Below are 23,246 nucleotides of genomic sequence, written 5' to 3'. Positions count from 1 at the left end.
TCCCACCATGGGCACAGAGCATGCAGATTAATCACGTCATTACCTCGGCCAAACATAATTAGAGAGGTTAACGTGCTTTGAAATCCATATAATGTATCCCAAAACTAAACAAAAGTTTTTTTATTATCCAGGCCACTCTTTCCTTCTGTTAGTGCAGATCTTGGAAAGTTGATGGTAATTAGCCATGAGAATCCAGAAAATATTTAATTTTGCATTGTATAAGCTTCCAGCGAAGGGAGCCTTTCTTCTCAGGGCTGGGGCCTGCCTTGCCAATACATGCATATATTTTGTTAGCCACCACTTCCCTCCCAGGTTCCCTGAAGGATTGCAGGAAATTGGTGAACTGTTCTTGCTGTGTACTCTAGTCACTCATAAATTGAAACTACTGTACAGTGTGATGATCAGAATGAATAAACAGGAAGGGTAATAAGGCACACCAAAGAATCACTGGTGACCTCAGCAATTTTATTAACAAATTTATTTCCCTAATTGGGTAACGTATCTCTGTGCTTGTCTCAAGGGCATCGTAATAGGTTTCCACACTGCAGAAGACGGAATTAATTAGAACTTTGCTCTTTGTTCCTTATTTACACTTGTCCACCAGTCTTGTAAACATCACGCCTGGTTTCCTCCAGGCTCCTCACTTCTGACCCCCCTCCCAACCTCCAAAATAAATAAATAGTAAGCCTAAGCTGAGAGTGTAGTGTAACTTCAGTGGCTTCTCCTTATGCGCAGTCCACCGCCACTGGAAGCTGCATTTCATGGTCAGAGCCATTTCGTGGTCAGAATCTGGCAGAATCATCACTTCCAGCAGGTACCTGGAAGTCTGTAAAGGGGCAAGACCCTTCTCTCCACAGGCAAAAGTGGAGAACCCGGGCTCTCGGCCTGCCAGCGCCATGTGTGGGGTGGTCCTTGTCCATTCAGAACCTGGGTACACAGCTGGTGAGATGGGCAGATCTGCCCACTGCGTGCTGCCTCGCCTCCAGGGCCTCTCAGGAAGGGAAGAGATTCATTAGCTCCATGTGCCCTTGGATGGGCAGCCCATACAGGCAGACAACCATGAACTCGTGAACTCATTCTTCAAGACTTCTTCAAGTAAGGTTTCTCACAGCTTGTGAGAACTGCAGCATGACAAGAAAGCATTTTTAAACGTGAATACCTCAGAATCTCGCTGTAATGCTGGCCTCCAACTCATATTGCACCCTCCACTGTCCTCCAAGATGGTGCCATTTTGTACTGACTGTCCAGCCTGCGATGACCAGCATTAGCCAAGATGCCAGGGTACGTGGAATTACCTCCAGATCTGGTTTCTTTAGCAGCTGTTAACATAGCCTGCCATGTAAAGAGATGGCTTCTGAATGTAGATATAGTTATTACAAAGACATCTAAGGGTTGTCTAGACTATCTTAGCTACCAATAGGTCCCTTTTAAGATCTATACTCCAGAAAAATCTGGCTGGGCCCACCAAGTCTTATTCTCCCTCCTGGATATCCTGCAGGATCTGGATGAGGTTTTCCAGACCAAAAATATAGCCTGGATCTGGTCCCTCGTAGGTGGTGTGCTCGTTCTGGGAGCCCTTGTATGTCGTGTGAGCAAAGTCAATCATCCGGATGTCAACCTTGGCGACACAGCAGGAAGAGCTGCCATGGGCCGTCTCCAGAACCTCCTGAGGGTGCAGGCCGTCCGGGGCTCTTTCCGCCGGCTCCTGGGCATCGTAGATGATGAGGAGAGAGCTGGAGTAGAACCGGTATGAACTCTGGCTCCTAATGACCGAGAGGAGGGCCTGGAGCTGGCGCCGGATGGGCTCCAGGAGCTCTGTCCGGAGGCGCGTGCCGTCGTGCAGGAACTGACAGAGCCCTTGTCTGAAGCCCTCGACTGAGAGTTTTCGTCCATAGTACTTGTCTTTGCAGAGAAAGTGCCTCTTATCAACTTGATAAACCTTACATTACAAAGAAAAAGGAGGAAATGTGAAGAACTGCACACTTTAAGAAAAATTGCCTTTGCTACCTTTACAGCGTCGCAAGCTAACATAATATATAAACAGAATTCTAGGAGACACAGAGCACGAATGGCTGAAATGAACAGAAAGACCATCTTTCTTCCAGCACCAGCGTAGCTTTTACATTTTAAAATGCTCTCTGTGCGAGCCTTTAATAGAAACCCAAGCTCGGAAGATCCTTCGCCCTACAGAGGTGACCCTCCACCCACGAGGAAAAGGTTTGGATGGCCTTTCTTGTGAATTTCCAATGTCCACCTCCAAATCATGATTTAAACCCTGGCTTCTGGCCCTCTTCAGTTCAAATATTAGCAAACCCAAGCTACAAAGCTTTAGTAGGAATCTGAAATCACAGCCAATGGCCTTGGAAAGCCAACTCGATTAAATTTTCCCCAACAAAGTTTGTAAAGTCCTTTCTCTGCAGATTCTAAGGATATAGTAATGGCTCTTGGGGTGGAGTGGGGTGAATAGTTTGAAAATAAAACACAGGCTAGGTCAGGTGTGGACAGTTTTCAGGCAGCCAGTGCAGCTGAGGGGAGCCTGGATGGAGCAAGGCGGTCCACGCAGCTCTGTGGGGCTGGTGGCTCCTCTCCTTGGCACCGGCTCCTCTCCCCTCTCCTGTCATGTCTTGGCCACCAGAAGGGAGCAGATGGAGAAGAGATGCTGATGGGGGAGATAGTGGCAGCCACCCCCATTTCATTCAGATGGCACAGGCAAGAGCAGAGGCTGATATGAGGCCAGCGGTTGGCATGGCCAAAGGGTGACTTGGAAAGCCTCTGCCTGGCACACCTGGGAAGGGCTGCCCGTAGCCAAGACAGTTTCTCAGGTGTTTCCTGCCTTCAGATTACATGATATGTTTACAGAAAACCAGTGTTGGAAAAAATCAGAAATATATGATAGACTTGCTGTTGCCTTTGGAGGGCCTGAGATCGGCTGCTAAATTAGCCATCATAAATGCATGATAGGCATCACTTTCTAAATAAATCAGATCAATTTCACAAGGTTTGAGGTCCAGAGAAAGATTCCATTTACACCACGAATCATCACACTCCCTTCTCTCAAGAACTGCATTCCAAGCCTTCCAAGGGACATCTGTGCAACAAATTTATAGACTCAACTTCCAGCTTCAAGGGGTGGCAGTTTCAATTAAGGAAAGCTATAACATTTACCATCAAATCGGTGTCTGGTTTTGCTTTGAGTAGATAGACGGTGAGAGCGAGCGCGTGGAGAAAGTTTATTTCTTCCTGTTCTCCTGCAGCCCCTGCCATAAGCTGCATCAGAGCAGCAAAAATGAAGAGTGGAGTCTGGGCAATGAAAAATTAACCATTCCTTTGCTGAGCTCAGCAGGTTACAACCTCCCCGCTTTGTTAACCGGAGCAGGTAGCAAGAAGCAGCAGAAAAGGTGGAGTAAGAAGAAGGAAAGACTAATAAGAATTCAAAGAGCAGACTGCCTCACAGCATCTGAGAAGGAGAGTTCAGCTTTATCGTTCAAGGGACTGAGGAATCCACGGTGTGCGTGGAGAAGTTCCTTCTCTTAGTTCTTTCCCCAGCGCCTGCTCACACACTGTCATCAAAGGTCTGCTCCCAACATGGGCAGGACCCACGTGGCCACTGTGGAAAGTTGCAGCTGCCAAAGACCCTGAGACCAAGTTGAAAAATGGTGGGTTTCTGACACCGCTACCCTGAAAGGTGCTCTTCAAAAAACCTAGCGTGTCGTAGACCAGGATATGCATTTCCCTGCTGGAAGAGCTGTGCCTGGCCGCCTCCTCTGTTGCTCCCCCAAAGCGAAGGGCTCTCTGGGGGCAGTGATGTCTGGAAGGGAGACATCCTTGCCCCACAGCGGACATGCCAGGATGCCCAGCCCTGCAGTGGGCCCCTGCCACCTACCTGCATGCCACAGATGCGCACGCCCAGGCAGGCCGAGGTGCTCTGCGCGCACTTCCTCATGTGGCGGGCCTTCTTTTCCTCGGACACGTCATCCCCATGCTGCCGGGTCCCCATTTTTAGGTCCAGGATACAGGGATGCTTGTACTGTGACACGACGTTTTCCAGCAGCAAGAACCCTAGTCACACCAAGTTAAGGAAGGCTCCGAGGACATCAAGGCCGCTGCCCCCGAGATGCAGTTGGCAGCCTCCAAAGCTGGCTGGGGATCCCTACTCTGAGCTCCCTTCCTTCTCTCCTGTTTCTTTCATTGCAGACAAGCCGGTCACTATTAAGAATTCAAGGTATTAGCTTTGCAGCCTGCTTTAATATTTCCATTTATTTAGGAGGAGTTTATGAGTATGTGAGCTTCTTTTCCTTTTTGCTCTGAGGTTGAAATTTAAATGCAGGCGTGAAATCCCTGGCAGGCCATGCCCAATTTACATTTTATGGCAGAAAATCATAAGGCTAAAATCTCAAGTCATTGAATGGGCCAATACCTTTTGGGAGAAGTGGGTTGATGTTAGCTTCGGAGATGAGTTGCAGGAATATTAATTTCAGCGGAGTAATTATCCTGCAAAAGCTTCTTAGGGATTAGGCTTGCAGATGCGTCTCGGTAAATACTGTGAAACCAGCCGCCCGTTTGCAGGAAGGAGCCCAGCGGTGACAAAGGGGCATTTCAAGCCTAAATGTGCTCATTGAGAATGTGGCAGCCTGGAGGGGAAAGGGGGGTGCTTCCCCTGAGAGCCCACCCCACGGCACTTCCTTCAGGGAGGAGCCACCCCCCCCTCCCCCATCAGCTCCATGGGAAGAGTCTGAGGGGAGAATTTGGAGGGACAGAAAGGAGGTTGGGGGTGTGGAGACCCACCTAGCCCTCAGAGGCTGCTGCTGCTCCACCCAGCGTGGCAGTCCTCATTCCTCTCTGCCCATGGAGACCCCCAGCCCAGCCCATCCGTACTGTCCAGGTGGCAGAGACACAGCTAGTGGCCCGGCTAGGGTTCAGCTTGATTCCCAATCTGACTTGCCCATACTCTCTGAGTTTTCTTCTAGAGAGATCTGATTTCCTCTAGGTCCCAGGTTTGAGGGCTTGTGCCCTGCACGGTGGGGAGGGCTGGCAAGGATACGGTGCCGCTTGTTCTCTGGGTACTCGGCGCACAGGCGGGTCAGGTGGGCCTGGTGGCAGTAGAGGCCCCACGGGTTAAAGCTCCTCCTCTCAGCCTGGTTCCTGTTGGCATCTTCCACCAGCGAGGAGACCTGGGCGTTGAGGTGGAACTCGGACCTCAGGAGCGCTGTGGCTGGGCTGCAGGTGAGGGAAGCAGATGACAGGGCAGCCGTGGGCAGAGGTCTGGAGAAAGGTGCCCGTCCCTGTGACTGACTGGGGTCTCCTGGGTTGGACTCTGACGTGGACTGTCCCTGACTACACTTGAGGATGCCTGCAGGGGACCCACTCAGGCCCCGGGCCCTAGATCAGGCCATAGGGCAGCCCTGGTGGGGAGTTTCTCTAACCCAGAGCAGCTCATCAGAGTGCTCACCTCCTCAAGGGCTGAGGGGTTAAATTCACTGGTAAGTGATCTGATTATCATGTCATCTCACTACGGGTGTGGGAGGCAACACCGTGTGGGGGCAGCGACCCCCGCCTGGAATCAGAAGCCCGGGGCTTTAGGCTGTTACTGCAGCTTGTGGTTATCTCCTCAAGGCCTCGAAATGCCACGGGGCGTAGGCATCACGGGTCCTCGGTCCACCCCCTCTCCTGCCTCTGTGTCTCAGCTTTCCCATCTGTGAAATGGAGGTAATGTTCACCCACTGCCTGACACCGAGCCAAGAGACTTAATTAGATCCACTGTGCTCCTTGGGGAAGGGAGGTACGTTCATTGTATTAGCTCCCTTTTGTTTCCCATAAATGTTTTAAAAGTCCCCAGGGATCCTTTTCATCTGAGAAAGGTCAGCTAACAATATCAGAGGTTTTGGAGACCTCTCGGAGGGCCCCGGGTACCCTGAGCCGCCTGCGTCTCCAAAGCCCCCCCGAGGGCTATATTGACCTCTCTCCTCGTCCCATCCCAACCGCTAAGGAAAGATGATTTCTGAGAGACATTAGCCATTTTCCTCTATGTCAACTACTCTGGGGTTTTTGCTCTGCACCTTTTTCCCCCAGAGGCACTTTATGGTCTCAGTGAAACTGGTATTTAATTAAACAAATATGTACCGAATGCCTGCTCTGTATAGGATTCTGCGTGTGCATCAACTTCCCAGATGCGATGCCCCGAATCCTCCCTCTAGATGTGGCGTGAAGGAAAATTCAGTCCTTTCTTTGGTCACACTGGTTATTCTAGACAGAGCCTTCATCTGAATTTCTCATTTTCTCAGCTCCAGCCCTAAAGGGGAGCAGTCAGCCTTGGCACAGGTGGGAGCCGTGCTGGTCCCTGCTAGGGATGAGCCGCTCAGTTTCTGTCATCCTGCCAAGTGGCCCTCACCTCTCCTTGAGCGAGTGTGCCAGCTGGGCGTGCTGCCACTCGGCAAGGGGGCGGGCGCCGCCACTGCCACTGGTGGTCTGCTGGAGCGTCTGCCATATCGCCACTGCCGCTGACTCCGTGGAGACCTTGAAGGGCCCCCGGTTCTCCTTCAGTGGGTTGGCAACCAGCCTGAGGTGGCCGAGGCTGTCTTTCCGGAGGTACACGGTGATGGTGCCTGCAGAGCACACAAGGGGGAGGGAGGAGAAACCAGATGGAATTTACCTGAGTGGACACATGGGAGTGGGTGACGTCCCTTTGAATTGTAGTTTGATGGCGCTGGTCAGCCTCCCCCCTTCCCCAGCTCTTCTTTCAAGGAAGAGCTCTGGGGACTGGCCTGGTTTAGCCTGAACCTGATCCTGTTCCAGAATGATCCTACAGCGGGGAGCCTGCAGAAAGTAGCCTTGGGCCGATCTTGGCACAGCCTCTGCCTCGTGGCACTTCTCTGCCCCTTCCTACTTTACACAAAGCCAGGCCTGTGCATTTTGTTCTCCATTCCGGCTCCTGTGTACAGTTACCCCTTCCCAGTCACACCACAGCCGCCCCAACTGGGCCTCCCCTGGGGGCAGCAGAGCTGGTCCTCTGCAAGGGGGACCCCCTCCTCAGCGTGGCCGTGAGGGAAGTTGGGGCCCACCCCATTCCTTCCCCTGCTCCTTCGCCTCCTTCGCCATCCTTTCTCTCCCCCCCATTTATCTGTATCTGACCCGCTTCTTCCAGGAAGCCCTCCTCAGACAGCCTTCTGGGCTCAGGACTCTCCGTCGCCCCTGCATTCACCCTCCCCGTCTCTGGCTTTAATACTGGTGCTCGCCATTTCCTTTGGTTAGACGCACAGCACGTGAAGATTATTGGAGGAACGTGGTTCTTTATTATAAAACAGACGACTGGTGAGATTTCTCCAGCTAACAGGGCCTCCTCACCAACGGTGTCTGTAATCGAGGCACCACAACATCCTGCTCCAATCGTGCAAGTGAAGAGTGAGAGGAAACCCAATGAGCAAGTGTGCTAATGGGGCTTCTCCTGCGGGACGTGGGCCAGGTTGGTAATGAGCTCTGGCACGTGCACTAACGGCTCTTCAGTCACCCCCTTTGGATCTCTCACTTGGGTGGAGAGTCCAGGCCTTCTGCTGTGGGGCTTGGCATCCAGTGGGTGCCCAGCCTCGCCAGAGCTCTGGTGAAGAGGGACCGATACTCTTGTTGGTGGCACCAGAGACAGCTGCACAGATGCTTTTTCAAGAACTGGATCTCTAGGTATCCGGTTCCCTGTTCTTTCTGCAGCTCAATGCCGTTGCGGTTCTCTGTTGCTCTGTCCCCACTAACCCGCCCTCGCCATCTCCAGCCTGCCTTGTGCCTGAGAGGCTGGCTCTGCCGTCACCAAGGCTTCCTTGGCCCTGGTTTCCAGTGGATTTGGCCACTGAGGACCACTGGCAGGAGATGGTGGGGAGAGGGAAAAGGTGAGGTATTTATCCCACTGGTTCCTTCCCTGCTGTAGCGTGGCTCTGCCATGGCCATGTTCCCCTGTGGCCTCCCTCTTGCTGGGTCAGTTACACCATCCCCTCGCTGTGGCCCCTCAGGCCCTGGGGGGCTTACAGCGCTCCAGTGGTGCTGGTGCCTGCGTACCTCACCATCCCCGGTGGTTGTATTAATCCTGCACGCACTTCTGCAAATAGTCCCTCTAAACCTTCTCTTCTTTGAAACCCCTCTGAATGTCCCACTCATTTTCTCTGGGACCTGACAGAGAGGGTAGGTTGCATGTGATCATGTTCCCCAAGGTATTTATTTCCTCCCCCGCCGCTTGGTCGCCTTCTCAGCGTAAGTGGTCATTTCTGTTGAGGCAGCAGTCCGGGTAGCTGACCTGCCGCGTGCGTCCCGCCGGGCCTCCTGGGCTGGGCAGTGCAGACACTCATTTTCAGAGCTGCTCTATAATTCAGCAAGTCGCTCTTCGGGGCCGTCTGTGCCTAGCTCAGCGGTCTCCTCAGGCTAGTCCTGTCATCTCAGATTCCAAGTGCCCCAATTTTGCAGCCCGAGAGTGACATTTAGTTCTCTCCAGCTCCGGAAAAAACTCCGCTTTTCCTCAGCTCATCCCAGGCCCCTGTGTCCGGTGAAGCAGTAATGACACTAACCGTGCTGCTGCCCCTGAGCCTGGCATTTGTAGCGTACCTGAGCCCCGGCATGCACTGCTACACCCAGCCCCCAGCCGTCCTGCTCATGAGAGGGGGCACAGGCGGCAGTCGGGGAAGTAACCACACAGTGATCCTCACTGCCATGTCCTTTAGACCTACTGTGTGCCCCCACTGTCTGCTTTCCATTTGTCATCACTCAGTTATAGCAAATCTGTGAGGCCGCTGAGTTTGGTCATGGGGGCTCAGAGAGACTGAATGACTTGTCTGAGGTCACACAGGTGGTCAGGGGCGGAGCTCTGAGAAGGCCACACCAGACGTCAATGTGGAAGAAGGAACAGCTGTCACCCGAGGCCAAGGACTTTATTGGGAGACTCCGGTGTCGTCACACCGTGTTTACCGAGGTGTGGATGAGGAACACTCCTGCTGTGTCCCCAGCCACATTTGTTCCGGTCATTCTATTCCATGGGTGGAACAGAAGCCGTGATCCCACCACCTCGTGAGAGAGCATCAGTGCAGAGGGCTGGGAGCTCCTAGAAACCCAAGGACGTGGCATTTACATTTCCAGCCCTGTGTCCTCAGGCAGGGGCGTCACTGTGCTTGTTCCAGTGAGGAGGGCTGACCTGGAAACCACCTGGGGAGCTCAGAGCACAACCCCCACACCCCTCCCCGCAGACACTGGGAAGGTGCCAGCCAAGGGCAAGGCCTTTTGGATCTTGTAAAGTTCAGGTTACCATGCGGCGGCCCCCCGGCCTTTCCGTTTGTGAGGCTATGGTGACAGGCCTCCCAGAAACCACAGTCTTGGGGAGCCCCAGGCCCAGGAGGCCTCCCTGGAGGGACAGGAACTGTGACCTTCACCTGCTGCTCCAGGGTCCAGCTCTTGTCTGATCTCATCCGTTCTGAGGGTCTGAATAAATGGAGTGAGGAGAGGTGCAAATAACCCCAAACCAGTAAAATCCAGAGTCATTTCTATTTCTCATATTGTCTCAGCTAGGCAGCCAGACTCCGTGTCGCTGCCTTCTTGCTCCATCTTCCTGCGTGCCTCTGACTGGCTCTGCGTCTCTATCTATCTGTCTTCCCTCCCTCTCCCACAGCCCTCTACGGCTCAGCCCAGCCTTCCCCTGAAGCCTGGGACCCATGGCAGAGAGCTGCCCTGCGAGCAATCCCCAGTCTCCTGTCCTTGCCAGGAACAGCTTGTCAGTGGAATCCAGACTCCTTGGCTTGGATCATTCTTTTCATCAAGAGCCACGTCGGCCCCGGCCTGGCCTTCTGCTTGCCCTGTGTGTCCGTGGGGACTAGGCCTTGGAGGCCCATGGGCTCCCAGCACTCTGCTGCCCCTGCCTGGCCAGGAGAGTGGGGGCGCAGCCAGAGCCCCTGTCTGCCTGCTCACCAGGCCTCCCCGAGCACCGTGACCTTCCACCATGCCGGCTGGGCAGATAGTAGTGCTGGCTGCCATGATTGACATGCCCAGAGCATCTCAGCAATTTCAGTTTGGCCCAGCAACTTCCCCAGCCTCCGTGAATATTCTGTCATGTATTTATTTTTAAGCTCATGAGAGCATTTATTTGCCACCATCTGTAATATGAATCTGGCTCCTCCGTTAACCAGCTGGACCTAGGAGCATGTCCTTGCTCACCCAAGGCCGACAGGAGAACTGGGAGGCAGAGGGACACATCCCCAAGACCCTGTCGTGCCCGAGGAGCCCAGCAAAAGGTCCAGGGCAAGCTCCCAGCATAGGGAGGCTGTCCTTGGGAGCGATGTCCCTGCCCAGCACTCCCTGACAGCATCGTGATGTGGGCGGCAAGAGGGGAGAGGGTGTGCTCCGTGGCTTGTGGTGGCCACTTCAGAAACGGCCCCTCTCTTTGGGGCTGTTCCCATCGGGGAGAAAAAGGGAGACCCCTGTGGTGGCCTTATGGGCATTCAAGTCCCACTGACCTGAAGTCACTAGCCTAGTGACCCCAGGCAAGTCACATCGCTTTCCTTGTTGGGTTAGACAAACCCTGGGCACTGGCATCGAAAGAGTCCGCCTCTTCAGTAAGGGGAGCCGGTGGAGGGGGCCTTGGTGGGCAGGGTCCACACTGGGAGCCAGACCTCGGGGCTTTGAGTCCTGGCTCTGCCTCTCACTGGCTGTGTGGCCTGAAGCAAGTCGGGTAAGCTTTCTGTGCCTCCTCACCTGTGAGATGGGGATGATGGCACCCACCGCAGAGGGCTGTGGAGATTTGGTGAGTTAGTGCAGGAAACTGCTGACAGCGTGTCCACACTGAGTGAGCACTGAGGGTTGCTCATGTTACTTTTCTTATCTGGGAAACAAGAAGCCTGAGAGCCTGAGGGCCCTTTTAGGAACTCTTTCCCACCTGAAACCTGACCCGCAGCTACTGCCCCAGGCGTCTGAAAGCTGAGGGTCTCAGTTCTGGGCCTCTTCTAGTGTCTCTGGAAATGGGCACGTCCTCCGGTGGTGCCTGGCCTGCGGCACTGCGTGGGTCGCGTTCTGGCTGGCGAGCAAATCAGCGGTTCTGCGTCGCTGACACCTCGTGTGGGGCTCACCCCGGCCCGTGCGCTCTGCCGCCCCCTCAGCAGGGCTGCGTGGCCTCACCTGAGGGCTGCCATGCGGTTCGCTGACCCAGCCCCTCCTCAGCCTCTCCTGAGTGGAGTCCCAAGGCAGATGCTGGAGCGCCCTGTCTCTCTTGATGCATGTAGCTAGGACACCCTGGCTCAATTCATCTGTCACGTTAGCAGAGCCCCAGGGCTGGTGGAACCGGGGGTGGGCCCAACCGAAGAGGGAAGCAGGGCGGTAGGGGTCTGGACAGTAGACCAGGGCCCAAGGGCACCAAGATTGGTGCCACCCTACCCCACAGAGGAGTGGGCACATGCAGATGGAGCAGGAGGACCCCAGGATGGGGTCCTGGAGACCCATTACCGCTTTCGCTTTCCTGCTTTGCCTGTACTGCCCTGGCAGCCTGTCTCAGCTCCAGAGCCGTGTCAAACAAGCATGAAACGCTGAGGGCAGGAGGCCACCCCACGCAAGGTCCCACCACTACCTTGCTGGGTCGAGTTCAGTTATGAAAGGACAGACGTTAATTCCACTGGTGCTCAGACAAGATGGGCAGTGACCCACAGCCTACGGGCAGCCCCAGCCTGTGGCCCCAGAAGGCCCCACGGGAGGCCTGCACAGTGTGAGCAGGTGTGTGATGCTCATCAGTCTTGTCGCAGACTCTCAGGAGGTCCTGGTAGGACGGGAATGCCCAGGGCTCAAGGCCTTGGCCCCTACTAGGGGATCACAGTCTGGAGCACACTGAATGCCGATTCCTGGGACCTGACGCCAGGGATTCTGTTTCAGGTCTGGGATGGGGCCTGGGAACCTGCATTTTAACACATGCGCGCACATGCACACGACACGCACTCACACACACTCCAGCGATTCTGCTACAGTTGGTGGATCTGAGATCACGCTTTGAGAAACATCGATGTAGAATCCTTCCCAGTTATCTCGATCACTGAAATGCAAGTGAGTTTTTGGCTGGCTTATTCGGATATTGTCATTGCCTTCACTACAGATGCTTGGACAGTGAGGGCGGAAGCTTGCAGTCGGGGAGTCTAAAATCCTTAAAGGAGGTCTCTTCTTTGAGCATTCCTCCCATTGCAGGGCCTGTGGCTGGCAGTCATGCCCCGAGCCCTGTGAACTGTATTTACCAAAGGCTGGGTGTGGAGAAAACAGCCTGCCCCGTGGATCCCGGCCAGCTGCCCAGTGTGGCCCTGACCTGAGGCCCCCAAATGGCAGCACTCCCCGCCGCCTTTTCTCCCCAGAATTCACCTTGTGCTCAGATCCAGAACATACACTGCTCCATGCACAGTTTCCCCAGCTACACCCAGAAGGCAGCCCGTGCCCCTGGCTTTACCCCTTTTTGGGTGAGGGTGGGAATTCTGGTTTCCTAAACACGCTGCCATGTCACAGGCCTAGGCTCCCGCCACCCGCCTGGGTCTCCAGAGGGAGGTGAAGGGAAGGAGGCCTCAACCTGTCCTGTGTTTACCAGCCACGGTCACAGGACCCAGGCATGGCAGGCCCAGAGCGCAGACCAGAATGCCCCCTCAGGGCGTGGGGGGCCAGGGTATCATTTTGTCCCATTCTCAATTCCTCGAAGCCTGGTGGCTTCAGCTAATTTGTAGGGATGCCAAATGGCATTACACTCCAGATCTGGAGGCTTGAAGAGTTCAGAGAAACTAGGACAGTGAGGGCCAGCCAGGCTGCGAGAGAGGGGCACGTCTCCATGGCAACCATTCCACACAGCGCGGTGCACGAGGAAGCAGAGGGCGCTGCAGGCCAGCCTGGCCCAGGGTGGCAGGCGCTGCCCGCGGCCGGCTGCCTGGACACTCACCTTTGTACTGCGGGGTGAAGCGCTTCATGGCCAGCGGCAGGGTCTCATAGAACCTCTGCTCCTGGGAGATGAGGGGCTTGCACACAGTGTGCTCGTCGTACTTCATCACGCTCAGGTGCCCCCCGACCTGGTGCAGGAAGGGCTCCAGCTGCACGCCCATCCTGGTGTCCCCAGCATCCGAGCTGTCCTGGACCACCATGCTGTGCTCGGAGAGTGGGCGCCCCGCGAGTCCGCAGGAGGAAGGCCCGAGGTGGAAGTTGCAGCTGTGGACAGGATGTGGGGCTGTCAGCAGGCCTCAGCTTTCTCCTCCTTGGCCTCTGTCACTGTCATAGCACAGTCGTCCTCCCATCTGGGGCTCTCGGCGGGGGTCCCTGGAAAGCGGAGCAGGGAGGTGGAAATGACATGAGGGAGATGGCGAGCCAGGGCCGCATTCAGAAGCACCCACAGTCCCCAGCCACGATGCACCGGTGTTTAAACAAGACTGTAAATAGGATCGATTACTTCTGGAATAATCTGTTGCCCGAAACTGGGGGCGGTGGTTGCCTGGGAGCAGGGCTAAGAGGGGGACTTCTCACTAAATACTCTTTTGTACCTTTTGGATTTAAATATTAAAACATTTAAAAAAATCAAATGATACACACAACTGTAAGCTCTCAGAGTGCAGAACCTGTGTCTTAACTTCTCATGTCGTGTTACTTGCCTTCCTCTGGAGACACTGATCCAGGCTCAAGGAGAGGGCAGAGTCCCTGCTGCTGGGACACTCAGCATCTTGCAGGGGCTCAGGGGGAACAAGAATGCTTCATTTTTGTGCAGCATAGCTGTGCACCGTCGAACTGCATCATGGCTCCACAACATAATCGCTGCGTGACCTTGGGAAGTTACTAAACCTCTCTGGGCCTCAGTTTCCTCATCTGTAGAATGGGATAATAATGATACCTCCCTCATGCAGTTAGGGACAGAATTGAGATAAAGGTCATGAAAAGGTTACCCCAGGGCCCAGAGCTAAGTGCTCAACAAATGTGATTTATCGTTATTTCCAGAATTATTGCCATGGGGTGGTAGTTTCCCCACAGCTCTGGGTTGTCGGGAAGGCAGGCCTTTTCACGGCGACTTTGCAGATGAGGAGAGTGGGCCTGAACTGCCTTCCTGAGGCCCTTGGGGGCTGCTTGTCTCTCCTTCGTCCTGCACCCTCCCTGAGGGTGGGCTTGCTGGACTGCAGGCTGAGGCTGGGGCGCTGGGCTGGAGCACAGCCCCTAAAGAAGTCCTGACTTTGTCTCAGGAGAGTGCCAAGGAGACCCTGCAAGAGGAGGCCCTGCTGGCTGTGTTCATCCTGTCCCAGAGGACATTCCCGCAGCGACACCCGTCACCACCACGTTATTAATACTCTCCTCTGCTGGACTCCCAGCCGAGGATGTGACCAGGCTGGGCAGTGCGGGGAGCGAGGAACCCTTTAAACGACCTTCAGTGCAGACCATGGGCATGGCTGGCTGCATGCACAGCAGTGCCTGTCCCTGTGTTCAGGACCCCGGCTCAGAGAGCTCCTGCTGCACACCCCTCAACCCCGTCCCGGGCCTCCAGTGCCTGGTGGCATTGAAGGCGGCAGCCCAGCCCATTCGTTCCCCCACAGGGCCTCTCCCACCTTGGCCCCTGTTCCACAGGCCTCAGGGTGCCCCTTCGGGAAGGGGAGAGTGCTGCCCTGCATGTGTGTTTGCTTTGCCCCGCACAGGGTGGGCCTTCTGAGGGCTGCCTGCAGTGCTGGAGCACACCTGGGAGGTCGGGGCTGCTGGGTGAGGTGTCAGTGGCGAGGGGTCTGTGCCTGAGACAGCAGCCTAGCCTTTCCCAGCTCTGCTCTACGACCGCGCAGAGGCGAGCCCTGCTCGGGAGACTGTCCCAGGAGCTGAGAAGGGGAATTGGTGGGAGGCACACAGATCCCAAGGTAAACCAGAAATGAGTCCAGGGACGAGCGAATATCTTCAGTCCGTTAACCCTTTGGTTAGAGAGGAAAACCAAGGCCGACCAACCCCTCTCCTCTCGCTGGGCTTGCTTGTACGTCGGCCTTTGCCAGCTGACCTGTCCCCAGGGGAGGGAGGCAGATGCGCTTCTGGTAGCCAGAGGGACAGCCAGGTTATAAATTCATTTATAGCCACTCCTGGAAGGAGCTCGAGCCTGTCCCTCACACTTGTCTCCCCAGGGCCCAGCCCAGCACCAACCAGGCCTGACCTTGCCGAGTGAGCCCCGCTCTGCCGACACATCCAGGAGGTGTCCCAGGCAAGCCATCACGCTGTCCACTGCCCTTCTTCCCCCAAACCCGTCTCCCCGTGGAGCTTCTGAGGACATGGATGGCACCTCACAGTGGAGCATGGGAGGAAATAACGACACTAAGTGGTAACACATTGTGCTCGCTCTGCTCTGGGCAGGGTGCTGTGGGCCGTGTCTAGATCAGCCCATCAGAGCCTCACAGCTTCCCCTGAGGCAGTGGCATCAGCCCTTTTTACAGATAGGGAAAATGAGGCACGGAGACATTAAGTTACTTGCCTATGTGAACCCAGCCAGTATGGGGAGAACAGGGATTTGAATGCGGGCATGCTAGCCCCAGAGCGCGCTTACCTGCCATGCTGCAGGCTCTGTTTATCTGCTTTTGAAAGTCAGGAAAATGAGCCACAAGGAAGCTGGGACTTGGCCAAAGTCACCTGCAAGTCACTGGCTGTGCTGGGACAGGACCCAGGGTTTCTTGTCCCCCAGGCCTGGTCTCTCCTACCCTGGGCTGCCCTCCCCCAAACCGATGACAGTAAGTGCATGTCCTACTGGCGGGTGGGCTCCCCACCTCTGCAGAAACCATCACGAGGGGTCTGGGAGGCCCACCCAGAGCTGGGGCTTTCTGGCTGGGGATGTCAGCCAGGCCCAGGAGGCACTGTCATTTCCAGTTGTCCTCAGCACAGAGCGAGCCAGGAAGACCTGGGCCTCCAAGACAGCCCCCAGCGCAGCAACGCAAACTCTGCTGCCCCTGGACTTAGGGTGGGTCGGTAGCGATGGGGTGTCTGCTGGGTAGTCAGCCTACACTTGTCAAAAAGCTGGACTTGACGGCTGGAGAAACTGAGGCCCATCTCCTCAAGGGTCATCTTAGGGTGTAGATTAGGTGACTAATCTGAGGGTCCTGCTCCTGAGGGTCCTGCTCCTGAGCTGAATGGTCTGTGGTTCTGACATGGGTTGGTGGGAAGGGGCGGAGGGAGGACAGGTGGGCAGCCCTTCAGCACCTGGAGCTCCTGCCTGAGGTGGGCAGGCGGGCCTTGCTGCTGCTCAGGGAGGCACCTTGTGGTGCCCTCCTTGGATCCTGTCTGCGCTGTCTTCTTGCGCAGCCTCCACTCTGTGGGACTGAGCGAGGGAAGGCCTCCCTTCTTCCTGTTCCTCCCTCGGAAGTCCCAAATAAATTCTTCAAATTGACAGACCTTTCTCAGCCCAGACCTTCCTTTTGCCACATGTAGGCACTTCTGTCACTAGCTGGGCCGTGGCCTTTGATCAATGCCTCTGGGCCCTGTTCTGTTTCCTAAGAGCACTGGGCAAGGAGTCAGGAGCCCAGGTCTGTTCCAGGCGTTCCCACCAGCTTGCTGAAGCCCCAGGATGAACTGGGTAACTGCTCTGAGTCTTGGTTCCCCGCCCACTGCCACAGGCCTGTCATGATGCTCAGATGACAAAATGCACAGCCCTCCTTTGTGGCGTCCTCTTGCCCAGCATCTGACCACTCGAGGTCCGTCACCGCGTGGGCTGTTCTCAGGACTGACTCAGCGTGGGCGCTGGGAAGGCAGGTGGTGCGCTCGCCGGAGACAGGCCCTCACGCCCTCTGACACACTTGCTGAACACTCTGGGCTCCCTTTAGTGCTTCCAAGGGGGACAAATGTCCCTCTCTCCATCACACGCCTCCTCCCACAGCCCCACAGCCCAGACCCCTCACTCAGCCTCCTTCCCCACTGTTCCTCGAGGAGGGGCAGAAGGGAGTAAGGATGGGGGGGGTGGGGATGGGAAGAGGGCGAGATGCCCCCAGCCAGAAGAGCTCAGCCTAAAGCTCCCCCTCCCCCAGGAACGGTGGACAAATGGCCTCAGGTCCCTGTGTCCTCCTGCCCTGTCATTGGGGCATGTTCTGAATGAAATAACTCTGGGCCTCACTCCAGGGGACTCAGGGCTAACTTCTCTAATGCAGCTCAGCCATTGGCCATCAAGCTAGTTGTTAAAGGAGGCCCTGGGTTGCCCGTGTCAGTGTAAACCCTGCTCCGCAGCCCTGTGGGGCCTGAGTGACAGCCAGGCTGCCGCTGGGTTGCAAGACATTCCCCAGTCTGAAAGGAGGGTTACAGACAGCAGGGCCTGCGGTTGCATTGGCTTCCAGAGTGGGGACAGATGACAATACCAGTGATGCCAGCTACAATGACAGATGCCACCCATCGAGCCGAGGTGGATGAGGGCATTGTGGCTCATCACTGCCAGTCAGCATGTTTTATTTCCTGAGAGTCTGTGGGTATGTTACCGCTACCCACGTGCTAAACCCGAGCTCATGAGCAAGTACAGAAGCTGGGCCTCTGAGAAGCCGCCACTCCCATCTCAGGGAAGGTGGCCGGTGAAGCCACCAGTCAGACTTGGACTAGATGAGTCACGGACTATATCTTATCAAAGGCTTCCAGCCCCTTAGATGTGGAAATGGGGTGGCTGGCTGTGGTCATGGTCAGGGCTGTTCCCTGATATTCTGGTTCTCCCTGCGGGAACACTGTACAGCTGCACTTCCCCTGCCCTCTGAAGCAAGTGTGGCCACGTGCTGTGCTTTGGCCACCATGATGTGGCTGGGAGTGACATGTCACCTCCGGGTGGGAGCTGTAAGGGCGGGCCCTCCCCACGTTCTCCTTCCCTGGCCATGGTGGTCTTGGACACACAGTGGCTCCCTGAGTGACTGTGCATGTTGGATATGCAGCGTGACAGAGAAGTAAATCTCTGCTATGTCAGGCCACCAAGCTTGGGGTGGTTTGTTATGCAGCACAGCCCAGTCCATCCTGACTCATTCACCAGCTCGCAGCCAAGTGCCAGGGTGGAGCCTTTAAGTTGAAAGCGACCTCACTTGACTCGGGCGCTCAGATATTTCATTGCACAGATATAGCTACACAGTAATAGCCACTCCTGTGAAGCATCTATGTGGACCACTGACTTGATAATCACCATCTCTGTTTCTCAAGGGAATAATTTTCAGGTGGAGAAAAGTTGAAGTGCTTTCCCAGAGTCCAGAGCGAGTGAGTACTAGAGCTGGGGGTCGGCTGCCGTGAGCCTGTCTCATTCTAAGGCCCATGCCTGTTCCGGCCCCTGGCAGTCTCCCTCTGGGAGTCCTGAGGTCTCCCTCTCCTGAACCAAGGCAGGCTCTCAGGGCCAGGTCCTGTCCAACGCACTCTCCACGCTGTGCGCCTCAACGACTGACATCAGAAACAGGAGCCTTCCAGGAGGTTGCACCCGGCAGGGCAGTGAGGACGCCACAGCTGGGGGCAGCGTGCTGCCAGTGGACAGCCTTCGCCAAGGCGTCTAGCAGTGCCGTGGGTGCGGGCCCCCACCCATGGGCTGCTCGGGACCTTACCCAGAGCCACACCACCACAAGCATTATCTGCAGGCTAGACAAGTGACGCCCATAGAGCCCGATAATTTCTCAAATGTGTATGAACACTTTGGTGATTACCAAAATACGAATTCATTTAAAGGCATTATTAAGTTCCTGGTAGTTTTTATCATCATCTATTTTCTCAATCAACAGATACTAAAAGTATAATGAGTACCACAGGGGAGCTCCTAGGGAAAAAAATTATGCTGAAAAATGAGTCCTAGCTGAAAAGGTTGGGAGTGAGACTGGTGTTGGCTGAGATGGGGGTGTAAGGGGTCCAGGAAGGAGTTTGGCGGGGGAGAGAAGCCTGCTCAGCCTGGGGGGGGCGGGCCTGTTTCGGGGAGTGTGTGCAGGGAGCAATAGGAAAGTACAAGGACGGGCTGGAGATGAAGATGGGGACCAGAGGGGAGGCTGTGTGGGGAGGAAGAGGCGGGATGCTGCGGTGGGCCTGGCCCAGTTTCATGCCCTCCAGCCTGTGCCATGGGCATCTGCAATGGAGGGGTGGAGACAGGGCAGGCCACGTGGACTGGAGGTGCCCGTATGGTCCCTGCGGGTGGGGATCACCCAGGTGTGGAAGCCCTTGGGACCACATCCCAGTAAATCTGAGAAAGGGGCATTCTGGGGAGGAGATCATTAAGAAGCAGCTTGTAGTGAAGGAGACTGCCATATAAAGTGTGTCTGGCTGCAGATTCAAAGCAGCATGGTTTATGGCCTGCCCTCTTACCTCGGAAGCTCGAACGTACATTCCGCAGGCTCTCGGAGCCAGAGGTTTGGTACAAGTACCATTCAATGTCTTTGTGATGCCCAAGGGAGCATTTTTTAATCTATTAGAGATGAGAGGACCCGAAAACCATTTAAAACTGCTTAGGTCGTAATGGGCAGGAGAATTTTGGAGTTTCTCACTTGGTGAAGGGTTGTGTATCATCTGGGTCCATCCAGGCTGGGAAAGCACAAGCTATTTTTCTGGGGAGAGGAAATCGCATTTTAAAATCCATTCTAGAAATGATTCAAGGGCCATAGGACCGTGTGCCCTCCATCTGCTTGGTCCCCAGGCTGGTGGGATCAATACTGAACACTGGGCGATTTGGTACATCACCTTCCCAGCCGTGCCTGAAATATGTGGCTTTCGAGAGCATCCATTTCCCAGGAAGGCTTGATTTCCAGAATCTCAGGGCAATACTTCATATTCCCTGGTTGCAGAAACTTATTTTGGGGACTGATTTTATCCTTTGAGAGAAGATTTTTTTTCTCTCAACATTTAAAACCTCCCAACGTTCCTCCAGTTTGAGGACCAAATGCGATTTTAATACAGCGATTATTAGTTTAGAAGCCCTTCAGCCACTGACAAATGTCCTTAGCAGCACCAGCAATGTTCCGAGCTGGCTGTCAGGGTGGGAGACGCATGGGGCAAGGATGACTCCAGAAGCCGAGTGCCACTGGAAAGGCCGCTCTGGGGGAGGCGGAGGCTGGCAGGCTTCTCCTCCCCACCCCTAACGTGTCCTGACCTCGAGACAGCACCACGGGTCCTTGGGGACCCTGGCCTGGGTAGGACCCGCTCCATCAGCCCCTCCCAGGCACGCCCCCTTGAAGCTGCACCCAGGGTCTGCACATTTTCCAACCTCTGACACTCTCCCCTACACCTCCCTGCCTTTCTCTAGGTAATATGACCAGCCACCTGCCTTACGTAAGAGCCCTGTGAGCCGGAGATGTTTCCGGTGGTTAGCATAGCAATTTCATGGCTGCAAGAAGCAGCGGCTTTTTAAGGTTAAAATACAATAACAGGTGGAGCGTGCATATGTGTGTGTGTGCGTGTAGATGAGGGTGTGAGCGTGTGGGGGGGTGTGTGTGTGAGTGTGGCCGTGGTCCTCAGGCCTCTGAGCTGACCCGGCCAACTCTCAACGTGCGAGCCTGTCCCCAGCAGAGGGCAGCAGCGGACGAGCCAGAATCGCCCAGAGCCGGAGCCACTCCGGCCAAACTCTGCAGCCAGCAAGCACCTTGGCCCAGCAACCAGGGGACACATTCCTGAACTGCCGTGGGCTTGCCAGGCCTGTCCTGTCCTCAGAGAGCCCAGACGGCGGCTGGAAGGCCCCTGCCTTTCCTTCCCAGGGGCTGTTTTTAGAGAGCTCAGAAGTTGTCATGGGGTGGATGTCCCCCATGCTCCCTTCTCCCCTGTCACCTCTGCTTTTTCTAAAGCTTGTCTGGAGGGGAGCTTCCTGCCCTGGATGAGGCACGTTCTGAGGAGCCGGGTGCCTGCTCCATTCACAGGGGAAGGGACCCCACACCCGGGGGCAAGGATGCCCTGTAGGAGGTAGGGCGAGGGCGCTGGAGAGCACGTCTGAGGTGAGGGAGCGGGGTCTTCCACTTCTCCACTCCAGGGGTGCCTCCTTCCCCAGGGCAGTGGACCCCACACCCCTTCAGCTGCCGGCCGGGCCAGCCCACTGATGAGGAGAAGTAGCCGGCATGAGGCGAGGGGCTGCCAAAGTGGCACAGCGTGCCGGATCCTCTCACCTCTCACCTCCCAGCCAGTTCTCTGAACAACCAGGTGATCAGTGCTCATCAATTTGGTTGCCGTTCCTCGCAGGCACTGGTGACCAGGATAACAACCACATAGAAAGGATTTATTCCAGCGCCCTGCTCAGAGCAGGAGAACACAGGGGCACGCTGCTGGCCTCGGGGTGGGCTCACCTGACCTACCGTCCCCAGATGCCCCAGGCAGAGCACCGGGAGGGTCCCAGAGGCCACAGGCCCTTTGCAGAGGAGGAGTTTCTTAGATCACCATAAAGAGCTGGCTCTGGGGGGGAACACGGCACAGGGGGGACCAGGAGACCTGGCTCTGCCTCAGACTCCTTGTCCCTTCCTCTCCAGGCCTCAGTTTCCCTGTCTGTACTGAGAGCTGTCTGACCCAGCCATGTTCTTACCCTCCTATGCGACAACTGGCCCTTTGATTCAGCAAGTTGATGTGGTCGGCGGGGGGGTGGGGGGGGGGGGGTGAGGGGGATTTCGGGGTGGGGGTGTGGGCAGAGATGCATCCAGATTGAAAGGCCCTTAGAAGACATACTGACCCGAAGCAACTTGACTGGATCCTGGTCTAAACAAAGCATCAAAAACACTGAGGGGGCAGTTGGGGAAATGTGACCATGGACTGGATGTGGACGTTCTTGGGGAGTCGTCAATTTTGTCGGTGGGACAATGGCTTTGGGGCTACGTCAGAACCTGTACTGAGGTACTATGGGGCGAATGCTGTGATGTCCACAAATTACTTCAAAATACTTCAGCCTTAGAGGACTCGTTGAAGTAAACACGGCAAAACTCAATCAACTGTAAATCCAGGGGCCGTCAGGACATGCAGCTGCTCGTGATCTCGTTCCCTGTTTTTTCCTGTAGGCTTAATGTTTTTCATGGTAAAAAGTAAATGTAGCTTTTAAAAACTCTAGAAGCTTGGGTCCTGCCCTGTGGGGGCTGAGTGTCTGGGGATAGGGCCTGGCCTGGATGTTTCTAAGGCCCTGGCGATGCTGAGGACCACAGCGGGCTCAGGTTCGGGTCTCGGGTTCACTGGTGGGCCCCGAAGAGCCCACAGGGAGGGGCCCCAAAGACTGCCACTGCTCAGGGCAGGGGGCCCCTGGCGGTGACATGCCTCCAATGCCCATGGTCTACCATCGCCCACTCCATGGGGGTGCCCTGCGCTCGGGCCTGGGCCTCTGCCCACAGGCGCTGATGTCATCCCAGCCCCGTGGCCTCATGGGGGCAGGAGGGTGGGGCTGCTGGGACAGGACACGCCGTTCCTGGGGCCCAGGGGGTGCTGCTCACTTCCCCTGGGAGGCTGCTGTGTTAACGGTTAAACCCAGAGTGGAGTGGGGACCATTGGCGCCAACCCCTACACCTGCCCACAGTGTCCTCTGCGCCCCAGCTCAGCCCAGGCCCCTGCCTTCACGCAGGGCCACAGTTAGAGACCCCGGAACAGCTTAGGAAGGGGAGGGCTGGGGTTACTCAGGGGAAGTGGGAGAGAGGTGGGAGAGGAGCAAATGCCAGAATTTCTACACTGCTGAATTGTCCCAACACCCCGCCCCCCCCCCAGCCATACACACAGAGATGTACAGACACTGGCACCTCCACAGGGCGGACCCCTGGTCAGCAGGTCCTGGATGGAGACGAGGCCCACCCCTCAGTCCCCTGTGGCATGAACAGGCCCTGTGGCCGTGAGACCCTCTCTGCCCTCCCTCAGGCGCCATCCAGGGCTCTGCAAGGCCCTCCTGCCCACCCCCGTCACCTAAGGCGGCACTCACCAGGGCCTCTTCCTGGAGGGGTTGTGGGAAGCGTGTGGGAGGGAGGGCTCCAGCAGAAAGTGATCTTCTCTGTCAGTGCCCACCGACCGCGGGCGTGGGGCAAAGGCCCTTCCCAGTGTCCAGCGTAGAGAAGTCCCTGTCCACTGTCACACTGGTGGAGCCGTCTGCCCAGACCCAGGTCTGCCCGGAGGGCTCAGCTGCCGGTGGCCTGGGGAGGGGAGGTCACCTGACCCTCGGGAACGGCTGGCGTGTCCAGCTGTCAGTGGTGTTGGGCTGCAATGGGGCAGGGCCAGAGGGCTGGGGGTGGGGAGCAGGAGAGGAAGAGGAGGAGTGGTCTGGTTCAGCTCAGCAGCTGGATGGATGGCAGACCCAGCACGCCAAGGGCCAATCGCCCAAGGCCCCTGGTCATTTTTTGATTCCTTGTTCA

The 23,246-nt window shown here is 56.0% G+C and overlaps 1 protein-coding gene across 1 annotated transcript; it reads right to left on the bottom strand.

Annotated features, from left to right (window-relative positions):
- Positions 1-451: 451 nt before the first annotated feature.
- Positions 452-23,041, bottom strand: IP6K3 (inositol hexakisphosphate kinase 3). The gene is made up of 6 exons (XM_014846296.3): positions 22,820-23,041; positions 12,914-13,284; positions 6,389-6,602; positions 5,042-5,217; positions 3,884-4,059; positions 452-1,939 (listed from the first exon to the last, which is right to left on the bottom strand). The coding sequence occupies exons 2-6, from the start codon at positions 13,110-13,112 to the stop codon at positions 1,472-1,474; spliced, it is 1,233 nt and encodes a 410-aa protein (XP_014701782.2). The 5' UTR covers positions 13,113-13,284; positions 22,820-23,041; the 3' UTR covers positions 452-1,471.
- Positions 23,042-23,246: the final 205 nt, after the last annotated feature.

This window comes from Equus asinus, chromosome 8, assembly GCF_041296235.1.
Source record: "Equus asinus isolate D_3611 breed Donkey chromosome 8, EquAss-T2T_v2, whole genome shotgun sequence".
In the NCBI taxonomy this organism is placed as follows: domain Eukaryota; kingdom Metazoa; phylum Chordata; class Mammalia; order Perissodactyla; family Equidae; genus Equus; species Equus asinus.
This window is presented reverse-complemented; position numbering and strand designations above follow the sequence as displayed.

What these genes read in the sequence shown, in the direction of transcription:
- IP6K3 (XM_014846296.3), bottom strand. Translation starts at nt 13,112, where the DNA reads ATGGTGGTCCAGGACAGCTCGGATGCTGGGGACACCAGGATGGGCGTG. An exon ending in CCCAGAGAACAAGCGGCACC is followed by an intron (nt 4,060 to 5,041) that starts GTATCCTTGCCA and finishes TGGTGTGACTAG; the next exon opens with GGTTCTTGCTGCTGGAAAAC. An exon ending in TGCGCATCTGTGGCATGCAG is followed by an intron (nt 1,940 to 3,883) that starts GTAGGTGGCAGG and finishes TTGTAATGTAAG; the next exon opens with GTTTATCAAGTTGATAAGAG.